General features: G+C 40.3%; 1 protein-coding gene across 1 annotated transcript; it reads left to right on the top strand.

Annotated features, from left to right (window-relative positions):
• The first annotated feature begins 3,934 nt into the window (after nt 1-3,934).
• LOC130103828 (glutathione S-transferase A1-like) lies at nt 3,935-17,227 on the top strand. Its single transcript, XM_056270155.1, has 6 exons — nt 3,935-4,044; nt 4,268-4,319; nt 4,417-4,549; nt 5,610-5,751; nt 5,836-5,961; nt 17,034-17,227. Exons 1-6 carry the CDS (start codon nt 3,958-3,960, stop codon nt 17,163-17,165), a joined length of 672 nt encoding a protein of 223 aa, XP_056126130.1. The 5' UTR covers nt 3,935-3,957; the 3' UTR covers nt 17,166-17,227.
• Nucleotides 17,228-19,144: the final 1,917 nt, after the last annotated feature.

The raw sequence follows: 19,144 nt of genomic DNA, 5'->3' as shown, positions 1-19,144 counted from the left end.
TTGTTTGGAGGTTCTAGCAGGGGAGTGCAGCTACTTCTATACCAACCGATGCTCGTCCGCCGGGGAACTCGTCCTCATCAACCGAGCGCGGGGCTTCGGGAGGGACACACATGGAGCGGTGAGGGAGGAAGGGGACACCCGCCTAGCCAGCCAGATCAGCCGAATCAACACTAGCGATCAATGGGGTGACAGATGTCGCAGCCAGATCGCCCTCACATCCAAACAACGGTGTACGGGCGCTGAGTATATATACGGCAGACTTGACCCGTGTTTCACTTCAACGGTAATATTATATTCAGTCTGCAATTTTTCACGTTGGATATACTGGCGCGATCAAATATAGATGTATGAAACACGACACGAACACAAATTCTACGTTTAATCGTTAATTACACTGTTTTAAATTTAAAACAGTCAGTATTTCCCACAATGCTTCGCTGCTATGCAGCTGTTATTGGCGTACGTCATGATTACGTCACGATTACTAAGTGCTGCTATTGGCGAACGTAATTTCAACGTCACGATGGGCTACTAAGCAGATAGGTGGACAAAAATGTAGTTTCTATATAAATATATTCCTAACTATAATAACCTAATTATATTCCTAACTAGCAATAGCAATAAAAATGTGATATATTCCTAAAACTAGATGAACGATTATTTTGTAATGGCTCTGATGTTCAGGTTTAACCAGCTTTCTGTCATATATTGTTTTTTGTGTTTGATTATCTCTTGTCAGTATTGTTTCCCAATACAAATGTAAGGTACTTACTCTTTTATTTTCTCCTTTTCCTTTTTCTTTTATTTGTCCTCTTCATTTGTATGTAAGTGATTCTTATTACTTCCTTTAAATATCTGATTTTACATCCGAGTGTTTTTTTTTACTCTTAAGTTCTCCTAAATCTGTTTATTTGCATCTGTTTCTTAAATGAATAAAACAAAATATTTAGTTTCTACTATAGCAAGTTTCTGTGGATAATATTTGTTTTTCCCCAATTTCAAAGAAACACTGTGTTTTTGCCTTATATTTACTCATATTGGAATCGTTTGACAGGCAATATTGTGTGGAAACAGGTTTGGCTTATATACTAATTACAAAGAAAGTTAAGGAGGTAGCTATCATTCAAAATTATACATAGAATTTACTCTGTAAAATTTAAAGATGATATTGATTTTAATTGCACTTTTTGTGACAGTTGCCCTGAAACTGAGGTTCATTTATTCTGGCACTGCATTTGTAAGACCGCTTTGGCAAAATGTTTGTGATATCACAAAGAACAATAATAGCCTATTTGTGTTGTTTTGGAAACATTTGTTATTTGGTCTTTTGGAGAATTGTAGTGACAAGCACAGTCAGATTTATATAATAAGTTGTATTCTAAATGGCAAAATCCCATGTTCACAAGTGTTCCTGTAAAAAAAATAACAACCCTTGTTTTACATCATTCAAGAAAGAAATGGAACTTTATATTGACGATTTATATGAAGCACAAAGCAGAAAACTTAGAAAATGTGTGCAAATATTCTTATTTGTAAATATCATATAGGCTAAATTATTAGCCCCAGTGTGCAACTATTTGTTACATTTATGTTGTATTTTCTTGTATACTCTAATGTTTGTAACACACTTTTTTTGTTGTTATTAATACAAAAATGTAGTTTCTGTGAAGATAGTTTAAAAAATAAGGAATTTGTGCACATTAAAAATAAGGAATTCTTTAAATAACTTCACGGGGAAATATTTTATTTTTATTTTAGATAGTTAAAATTGTATTTTGGAGAGTCACAATTATAAGTTGACCAGTCATATAGTCCATAAGGCATAAAGTTATAAAACGGCTTGCGAGAGTAGCTATGTCATAAACTAGCATGGCATAGCTTTTTTATAATTTTTTTATCTCGAACTTTACTTTATTTTCATTCATTTGATCAGCAGACGCTTGTCTGAAAAGATTTATTTACTCTGTTGAGGGTTAGTGATATCAGCATTTAGTTTGCAAACTCATGAGCCCTTTGTCCCGATGCAGCAGCACACACGAGTTACACAACACGGGACTATTGCTCTTTCGCCGGCCCCTCCCACAAAACGGCCATTGTCCAATCACACATCATAGCAACCGTTACTATGTGAGCAGGTCCGTGCATTGACTCCCGATTGACTCCAAGCAAGATGGTGAAGCGGTGCACCCCTCGCCGGCGGCGATATTTTTTTCACAGGATGGTAGGGGAAGACTCATGAATATTCATTAGGGAACTCATCCCTGATTGGTCTGATGACCTACCCCCTAACCCCGCCCCTAAACCTACCCGTCACTGGGGGTCTGATGACCTACCCCTAACCCCGCCCCGAAACCTACCAGTCACTGGGGTTAAGACCAATCAGGGAAGAGTTCCCTAATGAATATTCATGAGTCTTCCCCTACCATCCTGTGAAAAAAATATCGCCCCCCGGCGTTTGTAAATCGGACACTAGGTACCCCGAGAGTTTGTCTGGAGGAGTTGTGTTGTTTCCGTTTCCAAAGCCGAAAACACAACGTGAGCGGTGCCTACAATGGATCAAACAGTGTGGACGGCCCCACTCCCAGTTACATGTGTCGAACAGGGTTAACCCGTGCAGCGTGAGTGAGACTGAGACACTGGGATTAGTCAAAGAAACACGGAGAAAGCAGATCAAGAGGATCCACAAAGGAATTACGGGTTCTAAAGGGTTGTTGTTAACATGATATTCTCAGGGGAAAATGAGCAGCAGGACTAGCAGTGCAGCACCCGTAGCTACAGTTTAGAACAACATCAGTTAACGTTATATCGCAACGAATAGAAATAACTTTAAATAATGTATGGTTATCTGCATCTTTCCGTCTATGTATAGTTACACGGTTAAACAATCGGTTGCCGTGGTAATGAACCTGCTTGTTAAAGCGAATGTATATATCTGAGGCAAAATTACTAAATATGCAGCGCGAGTTATATTTCTAACATATATAATATAACATTTAACTCATATTTCTAACATTCTATTTCCAGTGAACCAGCGTATAAACTCTTCTTCAAGGCTGTGCTGGTTTATAAGTTACAGGTCATGGGGTTTCTCAGATTTCGCTTGAGACCGGTATAGTAAGCATTAGCCTCGATAGTCTCCTTCATTGCGTATTAATATATTTTATTAATAACTAGGGGGCGAGGCTTTTGCGAACGTTCAATTGGGTTTAATTTACCTCAGCTAAATAAGATAGTTAATTATTCAAACACAAACTTCTTTGTTTAAAAAATAACTAACTTATACATAAGAGACGGAAAGATGCAGATAACCAAACATTATTTAGGGTTATTTCTATTCGTTACGATATTGATATGAACTGTTGTTATCTAGTAAGCTTCATGCTTTCCCCGTTGCGAGCGTGCACTCCTCTAAACTGTAGTCTACGGGCGCTGCACTGCTGCTCATTTCCACTGAGAATATCATGTTAACAACAACCCTTTAGAAACCGTAATTCCTTTGTGGATCCTCTTGATCTGCTTTCTCCGTGTTTCTTTGACTAACAGTTAATCTCAGTGTCTCAGTCTCACTCACGCTGCACGGGTTAACCCTGTTCGACACATGTAACTGGGAGTGGGGTCGTCCACACTGTTTTATCCATTGTAGGCACCGCTCACGTTGTGTTTTCGGCTTTGGAAACGGAAAGAACACAACTCCTCCAGACAATCTCTCGGGGTGCCTAGTGTCCGATTTACAAACGCCGGGGGCGCACCGCTTCACCATCTTGCTTGGAGTCAATGTTTGAAGGACCTGCTCACATAGTAACGGTTGCTATGATGTGTGATTGGACAATGGCCGTTTTGGGGGAGGGGCCGGCGAAAGGGCAATAGTCCACATAAACAGCCAGCACAGTGCACTGCACACACACACACACACACAGCAAAGCGTTTTGTACTGAAGTGTCGCTTTATTTTGGGAAAATGTCTGAGAAAGTTGTGTTGCATTACTTCGATGGAAGAGGAAAAATGGAGTCGATCCGATGGCTTTTGGCCGCGGCTGGAGTCGAGGTTTGTTGCTCTGGAAAACTTCTCCACGTCTATCAAAAAAAAAAAAAAAAAAATGCAGTTGCAAAAAGTGGAAATCGATTAACACTTTACATATATGTAACTTTTTCTTAAGGCTGTGCAATACATGTAGTTCGTTTGCATATGACGATCACAAAACTGCTTTAGAAATTGAATACGTGCATTGTAATGTGATTTCGAGATCAATGCGTTCTTGTGTTCACAGTTTGAGGAGGTGTTTTTGACCAAGAGGGAGCATTATGAAAAACTGGTGAATGGTAAGTTCAGTAAATCAGTCATCTCTTGTTGTTTAAGGAATATATCATTGCATAATATTTTATATGATTATGAATGTGATTGCTATGTTGGTTGCAGAGGGAGCCCTGATGTTTCAGCAGGTTCCTCTGGTTGAGATAGATGGGATGCAGCTTGTGCAGTCGAGGGCTATCCTGAATTACATCGCTGGAAAATACAACCTCTACGGAAAAGACCTTAAAGAACGGGCTTTGTAAATATCAACTTTTAATGAAATTGTTCCTTAATTGTTATGAAACTAGATTCCAGTAATCAGTTAATTTAACCCTCATCCTTCCCTCGCACTTAACATATCTTTCCCTCACGGGTCAAAATGACCCGAAGCCCTAAAATTAGCTATACTTCTTTTCTTTTTTTGTCCAGAAAGCTTTATTTCATTTTGATAATATTTTTTCTATTTTTAATAAAAAAACATTTTGGAGATTTTTTGTTATTTTTTAATCTTTAAATCACTAGATTTGATCAATAAATAATAAATAAATTGTAATTTAAGGACATTCCTCACATTCTTTGAAATTAAATTCAATAATAAATGCTGATTTATATTTCTGCGCCGTTGTCCGTGTTGACGCGCAGTTACACATGTAGGGGGAGGGGCTCTAGAGGACCAATCACAGCGCTTGCGTCCACGTAGAATTGACGCGTTGTTACATTTTTGGAGAGGTGCACGTCAGGTACGCCGAAGGGTACGCCGCTACTACACAGCCTACGACAGCTAGGGCGTGAGTTCGATGCAGAAGTATAAATTGGGCTTAACCCTTTCAATTCAGCTCAAAATATCTTACATTGTGTGTCTTTGCCGACCTCTTGTGGAAAAAATTTTATATAACATGATATTTCATGACTCTAGATGGCCTTATAGCTCTATATGGAGCAAATGAGCTGTTCCACTGGGTCCTAAAGTCAGTTCTCTTCAGTATGCATTCAGATACACATGTAGACATTATTTTAAAAAATGGGTAAAGTTTTAGCATTTTTAGTTTGAATTTTGAGCATTTTTAGGGGTTTTTTTATGTGTACTGAAGCATTCCTCACATTCCATTCATTGGGAGGTCAAACTGACCCGCAAGGGAAGGATTTGTTACTTTTTTAAATTTCAACTAAAAACTCCTCGAATCCATAAAACAATTTGTTTGTGTGTATTCGTGGTTACAAAAGTCCACTTTATAAATAAAATAAATTAGTTTTGGGTAAAAATGACCCTTGTTTTTCCACCACACCTAAGCAATTATCACTGTATTTTTGTCCTTTAGGATTGACATGTATGGAGAGGGCCTTAGTGATCTAACAGAGCTTATCTCGATGTCTTTTCTCACACCACCTGAAAACAAGCAGAAAAGTCTCAGTAATATAGAGCAAAAGGCAAAAGAGCGCTTCCTCCCTGTGTTTGAAAAGGTATCAGCTCTGACTATTCATTCCTCACATTTTGAAGCATTTATTATCCACGTAATCATGCCGTTTCTGATATGACTTTTTTAGGGTCTTGCAAACTCTCATTTCCTGGTGGGAAACCAGTTGAGCCGCGCTGATGTTCATCTTCTGGAAGCCTCTCTGATGCTGCAGGAGTTATTCCCTACAATACTGTCAACCTTTCCCAAAGTCCAGGTGATCTGTTCCATGCTTTCCCACACACACCATCAACCCCAAAATTGGACTAAACTTGCTTTACAAAACCATTTTTGGTCACACTTTATTAGGGGTGTAATGGTACACAGAAGTCATGGTTCGGTACAGACCTCGGTTTTGGGGTCGCGGTTCGATACGAGTTCCGTACGAGTTTCCGAAAAAGCATCAAATCCCCAGTACTAGGTTTCTTTTCATTTAATTTGAATAGACAGTAATGCAAATCTACCTAGCGGCATTAAGTCCCCTATTTCTTACAGCACAGCCTCCTTTGATGTATTAGGCACTAAGCAGTCGTCTCGATCACCAGTGCCCTGCATATCCATCGGAGCGCACCCTTCCCCAGACCATTGTCATTCCCTCATGGACTACATTTCTCATCATCCATTCCTCCAGACTCATCATGCCTTATTACTTCCAGCTGTTACTCATTACCTTGTTAAGCCCAGCATATATAAAACCTGCTCATTCAGTAATTCTTTGCGAAGTCTTGTATGTGTATCCAGAAGTTTCATCCTCGCCAATCTAATGTCCCTGAGCCTGCTGGGCGGGAGCAGTCTCGGCCATCTACAAGCTCCTCGCCCCACAGAGTGCAGCAAAGACAGAGCGTCGCCACTCGGGCTCCTCCACAATCAGGGGGCCTGGGTGGCGGTCGCAGTCGAAGCCTGTTAGAGGTGGACAAGATCTGAGGACTGTCATTATCTCTAAAAAGGCTTCAACGAAGAAGAAGTCCTGACGCCGAGGCTATCAGGCTTCTGAGGGTGGTCCCCTGGGGGGCGACTCTCTGAGGAAGGTCGCAGTGCTGCGAGTTTGGTTGTTCCCTGCCGGTTCGCCGTTTCGGGGCACCGAGGTGTCTGCACATCTCAACGATCCTCCGAGTTGGGTCGTAGAACAATCAGTTCGGTTGTTCCCTGCCGGTTCACCGCTTCAGGGCGCAGAGGTGTCTGCACATCTCAACGATCCTCCGAGTTGGGCCGTAGAACAATCAGTTTGGTTGTTCCCTGCCGGTTCACCGCTTCAGGGCGCCGAGGTGTCTGCACATCTCAACGATCCTCCGAGTTGGGTCGTAGAACAATCAGTTTGGTTGTTCCCTGCCGGTTCGCCGTTTCGGGGCGCCGAGGTGTCTGCACATTTCAACGATCCTCCGAGTTGGGTCGTAGAACAATCAGTTCGGTTGGTCCCTGCCGGTTCGCCGCTTCAGGGCGCCGAAGTGGCCGTTCGACCAAATCCAGAGGCCAGTCTCGAGAGACTGGTCCCCTTAGTAGAATTTTTGGCAGCGTGGAAACTACTGCCAAATATATTCAATTCAATTCAAATTTATTTGTATAGCGCTTTTCACAATACATATTGTTTCAAAGCAGCTTCACAGAAAGTGCATTTCAGAAATGTACATAGAAGAATATAGTTAGTTAGTCATCATGTACTAATTTAGGGCATAACATATCGCCAGCGTTGAGTCGTCTCTTCACAGGCGTCGAGTCGTCTCATCGCAGGTGTTGGGGCATCTGAAGTCTCCGTGAGAGTCTGGATACAAACTGGAGCTGACGAACGCTATTTACCTCGGGACTAGCGTCCCGAGATAACAGCAGAAAAGCAGATGGGAAATAATTAGCGTAGCTGCTGTTCATAATATTAGTGCATTCGATCTGATTCAACAATAGAAGGTAAGCATTATGTGAATGCTTGGCTAAAGAGATGCGTCTTTAATCTAGTTTTGAACTGGGAGAGCGAGTCTGAGCCACGAACAGTATCAGGAAGGCTATTCCAGAGTTTAGGAGCTAAATGTGAGAACGCCCTCCCTCCTTTAGTGGACTTAGATATCCTAGGAATGACCAGAAGCCTCGAATTTAGTGATCTTAAAGAACGCGATGGATTGTAGGGCGATAGAAGGTCCATTAAATACACAGGAGCTAAACCATTTAGGGCTTTATAGGTCAGTAGTAGTACTTTGTAATTGATACGGAACTTAATAGGTAACCAGTGCAGAGATGATAGAATCGGTGTTATATGATCATATTTTCTTGACCTAGTAAGAACTCTAGCGGCTGCATTTTGCACTAACTGTAGCTTGTTTATTGAGGATGCAGGACAACCAGCTAATAAAGCATTACAGTAATCTAGTCTCGAGGTCATGAATGCATGAACTAACTTTTCTGCATCAGAAACAGATAGCATGTTACGTAATTTAGCAATGTTTCTAAGGTGGAAAAAGGCAGTTCTTGTAACATATGAAATATGATTTTCGAAAGACAAGTTGCGGTCTAGTATAACACCCAGATCTTTTACCGTAGAGGATAAGGTAACAGGACATCCTTCTAAATTAAAGTTGTATTGTAAGAGATTTTGTGGGTAGTTTTTTGGACCAATAAGTAATACCTCCGTTTTATCTGGATTTAATAGCAGGAAATTACACGTCATCCAGCATTTTATATCTTTAAGACATTCTGTCAATTTAGATAAGTTAGTGTTTTCATCTGGCCGTGATGAAAAATATAATTGAGTGTCATCAGCATAGCAGTGGAAATTAATTCCATGTTTTCTTATAATATTACCAAGTGGCAGCATATATATTGAGAATAGCAGAGGGCCTAACACCGATCCTTGCGGCACTCCATAGTCTACTGACGTTATCTTCGATTTTTCCCCATTTAAACAAACAAAATGGTAACGGTCCGATAAGTACGATCTGAACCAGCTTAATGCCTGTCCCTGAACACCAGTGTAGTTTTGTAGTCGATCCAAGAGTATTTTGTGATCTATAGTGTCGAACGCAGCGCTAAGATCGAGTAGAACTAGTATTGAGATACAGCCTTGGTCAGAAGCTAAAAGTAAATCATTTGTAATTTTAACTAGCGCAGTTTCTGTGCTATGATGCGGTCTGAATCCTGACTGAAATTTTTCATATATCTCATTTTCTTGCAAGAAAGAGCACAATTGAGCGGACACAATTTTTTCTAGTATTTTAGACATAAATGGAAGATTTGAAATGGGTCTGTAATTTGCTAAGTTATTTTGATCTAATTGCGGTTTCTTAATAAGAGGTTTTATAACTGCCAGCTTTAATATTTTTGGAACATGACCTAAGAATAAAGACGAGTTAATAATATTGAGAAGAGGCTCTTCCACTACAGGTAACACTTCTTTCAGTAGTTTAGTGGGTATTGGATCTAATAAACATGTTGTTGGTTTAGATGCAATGATAAGTTTATTTAGCTCTTCCTGTCCTACAGTTGTAAAGCGGTGTAGTTGTTCTTGAGGGGCGATAATTGAGGCTGAATCACAAGACACCATAGAGGATTGTACATTTACAATTGTATTTCGGATGCTTTCTATTTTCTCATTGAAGTAATTCATAAAATCATTACAACTATACTGTAACGGAATATTTTGCTCTGGCGATGTCTGTTTATTTGTTAGTCTAGCCACGGTGTTAAATAAAAACCTTGGATTATTTTTGTTATTTTCTATTAGTTTGCGGAGATGCTCAGCCCTGGCTGCTTTTAGAGCCTTTTTATAACGTGACACACTGTCTTTCCACACGATTCTAAAGACCTCTAAATTAGTTTGTTTCCATTTACGCTCTAAGTTACGAGTTTCTCTCTTGATAGCATGTGTAGTACTATTGTACCATGGTGCTTTAGTTTTCTCTCTAACCTTTTTTAATCTAATTGGTGCAACAATATCTAATGTACTAGAGAAAATGGTGCTCAAACTGCTGGTCATTTCCTCTAGTTCATCTGTTTGTTTGGGTTCACTGAGCAGCTGAGATAGATCAGGTAAGCTATTTGAGAATCTATCTATAGTGGTTGGAAGGATTGTTCTGCCTGGTCGATAACGCGGCGCAACATGACAAATTTCAGCAGTACGTATTATACAAGTTACCATGTGATGATCAGTGAGATCGTCACTTTGCGGTATAATATCTATATCGGTTGGATTGGTTCCGTATGATATAATTAAATCTAGTGTATGATTTAGACGATGAGTGGGACCACTGACGTTTTGCTTGACCCCAAAGGAGTTTAATAAATCTGTAAACGCAGCCCCTAACGCATCATTTGTGTTATCTACGTGTATGTTAAAATCTCCAACAATTATTGCTTTATCAGCATTGACCAATAGATCTGAGAGAAAGTCTGCAAACTCTTTTAGGAAATCAGTGTAGGGCCCTGGCGGTCTATATACAGTAGCCAGGGCTAGAGATAATAGGGATTTCTTTCTTACATCTAAGAGCGTAACATTTAGCACAAGTACTTCAAACGAATTAAACCTGTGACCTGTTTTCTGAGTAACATTAAGAATATCTCTATAGATTGTTGCAACACCGCCGCCACGACCGATCAGACGGGGCTCATGCTTATAACAGTATCCTGGCGGAGTAGACTCATTTAGACCGAAATACTCATTTGGTTTAAGCCAGGTTTCAGTAAGGCAAAGTACATCGAAGCTATTATCTGTGACCATTTCATTTACAATAACCGCCTTAGGTGTGAGCGATCTAATGTTTAGAAGACCTAGTTTTAGAAATTGTTTTTGTTCACTGATATTTAGATTTTCTGGTTTAATTACAATAAGATTTTTCCTAGATCCTACACTAGATTTATTGTTTGGCCTCACTAGACGAGGAATAGACACAGTTTCTATATAATGTTCTACACTACTTATATCAATTAAGTTGGGACAATATCTCATTGGGGCCTGCATACAATAGAAAAGGGTTACAGAATTCAGTTCGGTTCGGTTCATGCGGCGATGCTTACGTGCCTTAGTCATGTGGAACAAACCTTGATTCCTCGTCCAAGGCCCAGAGCTGGGGGCTTCTTGTCGACGAGTAACGCTCCTCTACTTTATCTCGTCTAGATGGCGTGAGACCATCTACTTTCTTGGCACATAAATCGGCTAGACATTATGACGTTGTTTCGAGCTCTCAAGCACTTCCTTCCAGACCTGAGAGGTCACCATGTTCTTGTCCGCACGGACAACACATCGGTGGTCTCTTATATCAACCATCAGGGGTCTGAGGTCACGTCATCTTTGCAAACTGGCTCATCGGATCCTCCTATGGGCCCAGGAGAATTGTTAGTAGCCCCGTACTGACCGGCCCAAGTTTGGTTCTGGGACCAGGTGTCCCTTCTATACGTCTCTCCGATGGTGATTACGATCAGGAGGGACCTGCTGTCCCAAGCAGGGGGCACTATTTATCACCCTCGACTTGCAGAGTTGTGGAAACTGTGGGCTTGGCTCCTGAGGGATCCTTCGTGGCACCCTGAGGCTGAGGCCTGCACTGCGCTATAGAGCACTGGCTTGGGATTTGGCCGTTGTACTGGAGGGCATGGCTTTGGCTTCCTTCGAGCCCATTGAAGAGGTTTCAGAAAAGTTCCTTTATTTCTCATTGTTATTTCTTCTATCAAGAGAATTTGAGATTTGCAAGCCTTGTCAGTTGCTCCTTCATGCCTGGAATTTGCACCTGGTATGGGGAAAGCCTTTTTTTTCACCCCAGGCCGGGTTATATTCCTAAGGTCCCTACTAATGTTTCGGGCCCAATCGTGCTGCATGCCTTCTGTCCTCCACCTTTTATTACACCAGATCAGGAAAAACTTAATCTGCTTTGTGCCCTGTTCGGGCTTTCGATGCTTATGTACACAGAGCTGCCTTGTGGCATAATTCGGATCAATTATTTGTCTGTTTCGGGTCACCAAGAAAAGGTTAATGAGGTTCCAAGCAGATAATGAGCAAGTGGGTAGTCAAGGCTATCTCACTTGCTTATGAAGCGGCTGGTCCGCCTTCACCTTTGGCTGTCCGGGCCCACTCTACTAGGAGTATGGCTGCCTCTAAGGCTTTATTATCGGGGGTTTCGCTCCTTGACATCTGTGATGTGGCAGGCTGGTCCTCACCGCATACTTTTGTTAGATTTTATGATTGGATCTTGGCTCTACTCCAGGGTCTAGGGTGCTTGCTTCTTAGTGTGCGCAATGACTTCACAAAGAACAGGCATTTGCTATTATGGTGTCGTGGGTATGGTGTTCACACCGCGTCTCGACGCAGCTCGAGTTCCCTTGGAAGGGAACGTCTCAGGTTACGACCGTAACCCTGGTTCCCTGAGAGGGAATGAGACGCTGCGTCGCCCTGCCATACTCCCTGCATGCCTGTGATCGACTTGCTTTGGCCTATCAGAAGCTGGCGCGGTCTGTTTTCAGGTGTGCTTTATAGTTTCCTGGTCGATGACGTCACCCGCCTATGATGTCTCGTCTTTCCATTGGGCTGATTATACACGTGCTTCACGACGCAATCACGCAGGGGCGTTCCCTCCGCGTCTCGTTCCCTCTCAGGGAACCAGGCTTGCATACGTAACCTGAGACATTTTCTTTCCGTGAAGTTAGTGGAGCGTGTCACAAATATGAATCGAAACTCAGTGTATAGGCTAGTTAAGTCAAGTCACCTTTATTTATATAGCGCTTTTTACAATACAGATTGTATCAAAGCAGCTTCACAGTGATAACATGAAAATAATACAACAAAGTTTGTTTCTAGAAGAAAATTGCATCAACGTCCACCTTAAGTAAGGCAGATCAATAATATTGTTGAATATTAAATGTCCCCAACTAAGCAAGCCAAAAGCCAAGGCAACAGTGGCAAGGAACCAAAACTCCATCAGGGACAGAATGGAGAAAAAAACCTTGGGAGAACCCAGACTCAGTCGGGGGACAGTTCTCCTCTGACCAACGAGGGAACAGTGTATGATTCGGGCAGCATTACAAATCAGATTGGATCGGAACATTTAGAGTATTTATCCATTTCCATCTAGTTGGAAGTCGAAGTAATCACGCCGGTATGGAGACGAGTTGTTGAGGATCAGTGTCGATGGCTGCCTTGTAGGGGTGGAACGGTACATGTATTCGTATCGAACCGAAACGGTACGGGCGTCACGGTTCGGTGCACGAATTTACACGGAGAATACACGGTATAAAAATAAATAAAACTCGTGTGCAAATTAATTAATGTAATGCGGAACTACTGTTAGATACGCGGGTTCTTTAGGGACACATAATCTGTACCATCGGCTTAGCTCTGAACGCGCGTTCACTTCAAACGTTCGCTTTATACGCTCGTCATATTCGCTTTGGACTAGCGTCGAACTAGACGCGAATTTGACGCTCTATTTGTGTTTGGTGTGACCGCATAATGAAGGCTGCGATGTCAAGATAGCAATGCTGGACTGTGTCTGTGTGTGTGTGTGTGTGTGTGCGCGCGCGCGAGAGAGAGGCGAGATCGAATTGTGTGTGTGTGTGTGTGTGTGTGTGTGTGTGTGTGTGTGTGTGTGTGTGTGTGTGTGTGAGACAGAGAGAGAGAAAGAGAGAGAGAGGCGCGCGACCGAACAGTGGAAACATAAAAAAAAAACATACTCCGTAATTTTGTTCATACAGATCATTAAACCTGCAAAGTGTTTACTTATATTTGTGTACACTCGCAATAAAACACAACATTGTGCACACTGTAAACTCTTGTCAAACTGCAACCTACAACTGTCACTCAACCAAAATCACACACACACACACACACACACACACACACACACACACACACACACACACACACACACACACACTGTTTTAAAAGAAAAACAGATTTATCCGACTCCATTTCAAAACAGTCTGTGGGTCCCATCTTTTGGACATTCATCATATTGCATTGGTTTTCATTTCTTGTCCTCGGAGCATTAATCTTACTCATTCTACATTGATTAAAAAAGAAAATCGAATGTGTTTTTAATGGTAGTATTATTTTAACAGAAATCAATTATTTATAATTCAGATGAGAATAATGTTACATTGTTAATTAATAATGTTAATTAAAATTAAGGAAAAAAAATATACTGATCTGAAATATAGCAAATTAATTTTAAATTAATTCAGGTACAATTACCAAACATATCGCAAGGTCTTTTTGTCTTTTCATTAATTTAATTAATAAACTAATTATATACAACTATTGTCAGTGCACTACAAATAAACTGGTTCTATGCCTTTATATAATAAAACTTATTAACCTGTTATTAAAAAATACAATGCCTTCTGCATTTTTGTTTTGCTTTTCCCTCCATTGTACCGAAATCGTACCGAACCGTGATGTCTGAACCGAGGTATGAACCGAACCGTGCCTTCTGTGTACCGTTCCACCCCTACTGCCTTGTCGATGAGGCCTTCACAGGGCTGATGAGGCTGGCACTGCAGGATGAGTTGGGATGGGTCCAGGCGCAGGTCCACCATAGACGGTCCCTCGGGATAAACAGAGAGACTAATATTAGCGTAGACGCCATCCTTCTTATGATGTACCAAGTACATCAGGATTTACGGGACGTGTTCCCGGTTCCGGCTGATCTAAACTATGCAGCCTAATTTTGAATTAAGTCTATAGTGTGTTATGTGTATTCTAGGCCAAAGAGATGTGTTTTTAGTCTAGCTTTGAACTGACAGAGTGTGTCTGCTTCCCGGACAATGTTAGGAAGATTGTTCCAGAGTTTTGGTGCTAAATAGGAAAAGGATCTACCGCCAGCAGTCGATTTAGATATTCTAGGTATTATCAACTGGCCGGAATTTCGAGAACGCAATAGGCGTGAAGGACTATAATGCGTTAAGAGCTCGCTCAAGTACTGCGGAGCTAAACCATTTAGTGCTTTGTAAGTAATCAGCAATATTTTAAAATTTATACGAGGTTTAGGCTACTAGCAAGCTCTTGCATGCCATCTTAACACTTGTGTTGTGTTGGTTCAGAGATCGTCTCTTCTTCTCCTGCTCTTTTTCCTGTTGTTTCGTGAAGGTTCGGTACCCATACATGTACCGTTACACCTCTAAACTTTATATTAGGTGTCAAAGTGCAAATGATTCATTAAAAGGTTAGTACATAGTAGTTAAAGACACATAATTTAAAGTGGGACCCAATTTTTTAAACGTGTTTTAGTTGGATATCAGGCGCGGAGTTTGCGGGGGGCATTTGCACCAGCATTGCCCCCCCTGGTGGCTGAAACCCGTTTAATTTTTTTTTTGCATTGTTAAAAAAAATATATATTATAAATATTTTAAATAACACAAAACAACTAAATGGTGGTAGGTAATACACATCTGATTTTATATACTGCTTTAGTAAAAAAAAAAACTGCAATGGAAACAGGTTTTGCGCATTTACAGTCAGCTGACTTAGAGAAGACGCGGGGATAATAATAATAATTATCATCATTATTATAACATTTATTAGGCTACATATGTAGAAGACGCTTATCAAAAAAAGGAACAAAGCGATTCGTCACATATCATTCATAATACAGGGCTAAGATGATCACAAATGGGCTAAACAAGATTTTGACGCATATCCAAGTGTGTGTGCGGAATGTGGAGCGCGCACTGGATGGCACGGAGGCGCGGGCGCGAACACTTGCATTTTCCTATCAACAGTGGAAACAACTTAAAATAGGCTAGCCTACTCTATCATTTCTGGTCATACAGAAAATAATAATACATTATTCGCAACTACTTTTATTTGTGTACACTCACAATAACAAGAAAACGTTGTGCTTTTGTAAAATAAAATAAAACAATCAGGCGCGCTTCATGGTCTCCGTGAACTGAAGCGCTATAACTGAAATAAAATAGCCTAAGTTAAAGCTTAAAATGTCCACTTTAAAACTAACAAATTCGAATCGAAAGCTAATACCTTCTGATTATGTAATCCGTATGAGAGGTGCATTTCTCTCTAAAGGTGCATCCGCCGTATACAGCGGAGATGGAGATATGTTTTAGCCGACACTGATTTTTTATTAATAAACAATTAAAATGCCTTGTTATTTTTTCAGACACATTTATTAATTAGTATAGCCTATAACTCACCTATAAATCCCCTTTCTGTAGCCTGTGGTTATCTTCTCATTCAGCACATACGGGAAAAATATAATTTCCAGGTTCTAATTTGGCCTTAGAAAACCAGTTAAATCTACATTTTTTTCATATTAATTTGTCAATATTTTAAATGTTTAATAAAGGGGCAAAAAGTCATAAACAAAAATCTGAAAATTCGTCCATATTATTTATTTTGCGCAGCATTTGGTGTGTAGCAGTTCAAATTAAAATTTTGGTGTTCGACTTTGCGTTTTAAAAATACAACCGTTTATTTTTCGTTTTGCAATTACGGGTTAAATAAGGAAAAACGAATGGACACAAAAGTACACTGACCGTTTGGACATAATACGAGACAGAGTTCTTTATCAAATTCATAAAAGAAACAATAATTACAGGAATACTGGATTCTAAACCTCAAAGAAATGCCACAATCAAGACCTCGGAGCAGAAATGAGGGAGAAACAGCCAGGAACTCTTAGGCTATAGGCTATGTGCCGTTCGCAGTATAAGGGTCTGCCATTAATGCTTGGATAACACCACGTCTCCTTCCATTAATAATAATAATGTCTAGTGCGGTGGCTGTGATAAACCTACCAACATCCGTTTACCATGATTTTTGGAATGACTTATCGCGAGAGGAAAAAAATACATTTTAGTCGCATAACATCGGTTAATGGAAACGCCGTCATTTCGCAATAGTTTTTTATCGACATTTAGAAAAAGTCGCAAAAGTTTTGAGCAAATCTGTAATGGAAAAGCGCCTAATGATTACTACATGAATGAATGAATGGTACAATGATTTTTTTTTGCCCCCCCTGGCTCGAATGTCAAACTCCGCCTATGTTGGATATTACAATTTATTGCAAAATACACTTTTTGTGAACATGTTTGCATCTTTAAACATTGGCATTTGAACAAACATTCAGAATAAAGTGAATGTTTCATTAAACATTCAAATTTATATTTAATACAAATAAAAAAACACAGTACTGATTGTTGAATATACATTAGGGATTGAGAGAGTAATCTGTTCCAGTTTAGTGAAGCTGTTAGTTGACTGAGCAATTCTCTCATTTCTGAATCAAGCTGATCGGCCTAATATTTTTTTTTTTTTTTTTAGTGTTATGATTATGAATTTTATATAACTTTACATTTGTTTCGCAGGCATTTCAGGAAAAAATGAAGGCCTTACCAAGAATCAGCAAATTCCTGCAGCCGGGCAGTGCGAGAAAGCCTCCGCCTGACGAGGCGGTGATAAAAACCGCAAAGGAGGTGTTGAGCCACGTCTTTAAGTAGAACACCAAACAATACTTCAAAACATTTACATGATGTTAATCACTAACTAATTTACATGCTTCTTAATTAAAACTGAGACGCTACAATGTACAGATTTATTTGGAATGTACAAGATACAGTTTGGATAAAGTGATAGTGAAATGAGCATTGCAGCTGTTCAGTACATGTTGTCAGGAAGTGTGTGTGTGTGTGTGTGTGTGTGTTCATGAGCTTATAGAAGATCAAAATTCGGAAAACCATCAGGAGGCGGGAATAAGAACACAGACCATCAGAATAAACTCTCAGATAGATCCTCATCATGCCACATCTGCACTTGTCAATCTGATTTAACAAGTACAGTCATGGTCAGAATGATTGGCACCCTTAGTAATTATGAACAAAGAAGCCTGTGAAAATAAATCTGCATGGTTAATCCTTTAGATCTTTTATTTAAAAAAATCACACAAATCTAACCTTTGATTGAAGTAAAATAATTGAGAATTGGTGGAAATCTCTTTATGAAATAAATGTTTTTTTTTCCAATACACTTTGCCCAAAATGAATGGTTCCCTTTTTTTTTTTCAATACTCTGAATCTTCTCCTATAATGCCGGATGAGTTTGGAGAACACCTGACAAGAGATCAGAGATCATTCCTCCATACAGAATCTCTCCAGATCCTTCAAATTCCCAAGTCCATGTTAGTGCTTCTTCTCTTCAGTTATATGGGTTCAGGTCAGGGGACTGGGATGGCCATGGCAGAACCTTCATTTTGTGCTCACCGATCCATTTTTTTGTTGATTTTGATGTTTGTTTTGGATCAATGTCCTGATGGAAGATCCAAGCACGGCCCATTATAAGATTTCTAGCAGTCAGTTTTAAATTTTTTGTATCTGTTGGTATATTATAGAATCCATGAGTCCATGTATCTGAACAAGATGTCCAGGTCCTCCGGCAGAAAAATAGGCCCACAAATTCAAAGATCCAGCATTATATTTAACCGTGGATGTTTTTTTCCCTGTTTGCACTAAACCCATCTGGGTGTGTGAACTCCACCTCCCTTGGCTATCTTTCGTCACAATCTCCTGGAATCCTCCTCAAAGACACAGAGACTCAGTTACCCATTATCTCATTCTATTGTATTTGCATCTGATACTCACCTGTTGAGCTTTCCCCCTGCATATCACTCAATAAACAGTTAAAGGGTTTGTTCACCCAAAAATTCTGTCAGTAATTACTCGCCCTCATGTCCTTCTAAACCCATAAGACCTTTTTTCATCTTCGGAACACAAATTAAGATATTTTTGATGAAATCCGAGAGCTTTCTGATCCCTCCATAGACAGCAACATCATTGCAACTTTCAAGGTCCAGAAAGGTAGTAAAGACATCGTTAAAATAGTCCATGTGACTTCAGTGATTAAAATATGTTGTTATGAAAAATAACTTTATTCAACAATTTCTTCTCTTGTCAGATCTTGTGTGTCCAGTGTGTCAGCATTTTCACTGGCCACAATTTTTGACATCAATACCATGGGGAAAAACTGCCATCAGGGGCGTCACTAGGCCCTTTTTAGGGGGGCTTCAGCCCCCCTAAACTTCTGCCAAGCCCCCCTAAAAATGTGAGATTAATGTAGGCTACACAAATTCGTGTTCGCTTCAGTCTTGTTATAATAAGATCCAGCACGTTCTCAATCCACAGCTGCGCCGTGCAGAGAGCACGTCAGAAACAGAGGACAGGGTGTGTGTTCATTTGTGTGTTCATCTGAGCCTCATTGGTCTGTCACTGCTCGTCAATGTCAGAGACGACCAATCAAATCAAAGTAGGCGGGCTTTATGTTCACAGACGCTGCTGAGCGCGAATTTTAACAGTGCGACACGACCATTTTTTACAGTCTATGGACTCGACGCGTACGGTCAAGTGCGAGATAAGATGTAAGTAGCTAAACTTAACATTTAATATTTTACTTTTTTTAGGTCATAAATGTTAAACGAATGACAAAA

This window comes from Rhinichthys klamathensis, unplaced genomic scaffold (genome assembly GCF_029890125.1).
Source record: "Rhinichthys klamathensis goyatoka isolate OS25496 unplaced genomic scaffold, OSU_Roscu_1.1 h1tg000298l_1, whole genome shotgun sequence".
In the NCBI taxonomy this organism is placed as follows: Eukaryota; Metazoa; Chordata; class Actinopteri; order Cypriniformes; family Leuciscidae; genus Rhinichthys; species Rhinichthys klamathensis.
This window is presented reverse-complemented; position numbering and strand designations above follow the sequence as displayed.

Coding starts and splice junctions, on each gene's coding strand:
- LOC130103828 (XM_056270155.1), top strand. CDS start 3,958: ATGTCTGAGAAAGTTGTGTTGCATTACTTCGATGGAAGAGGAAAAATG. Junction 4,550..5,609: donor GACCTTAAAGAACGGGCTTT/GTAAATATCAAC, acceptor TTTGTCCTTTAG/GATTGACATGTATGGAGAGG. Junction 5,752..5,835: donor TCCTCCCTGTGTTTGAAAAG/GTATCAGCTCTG, acceptor TGACTTTTTTAG/GGTCTTGCAAACTCTCATTT.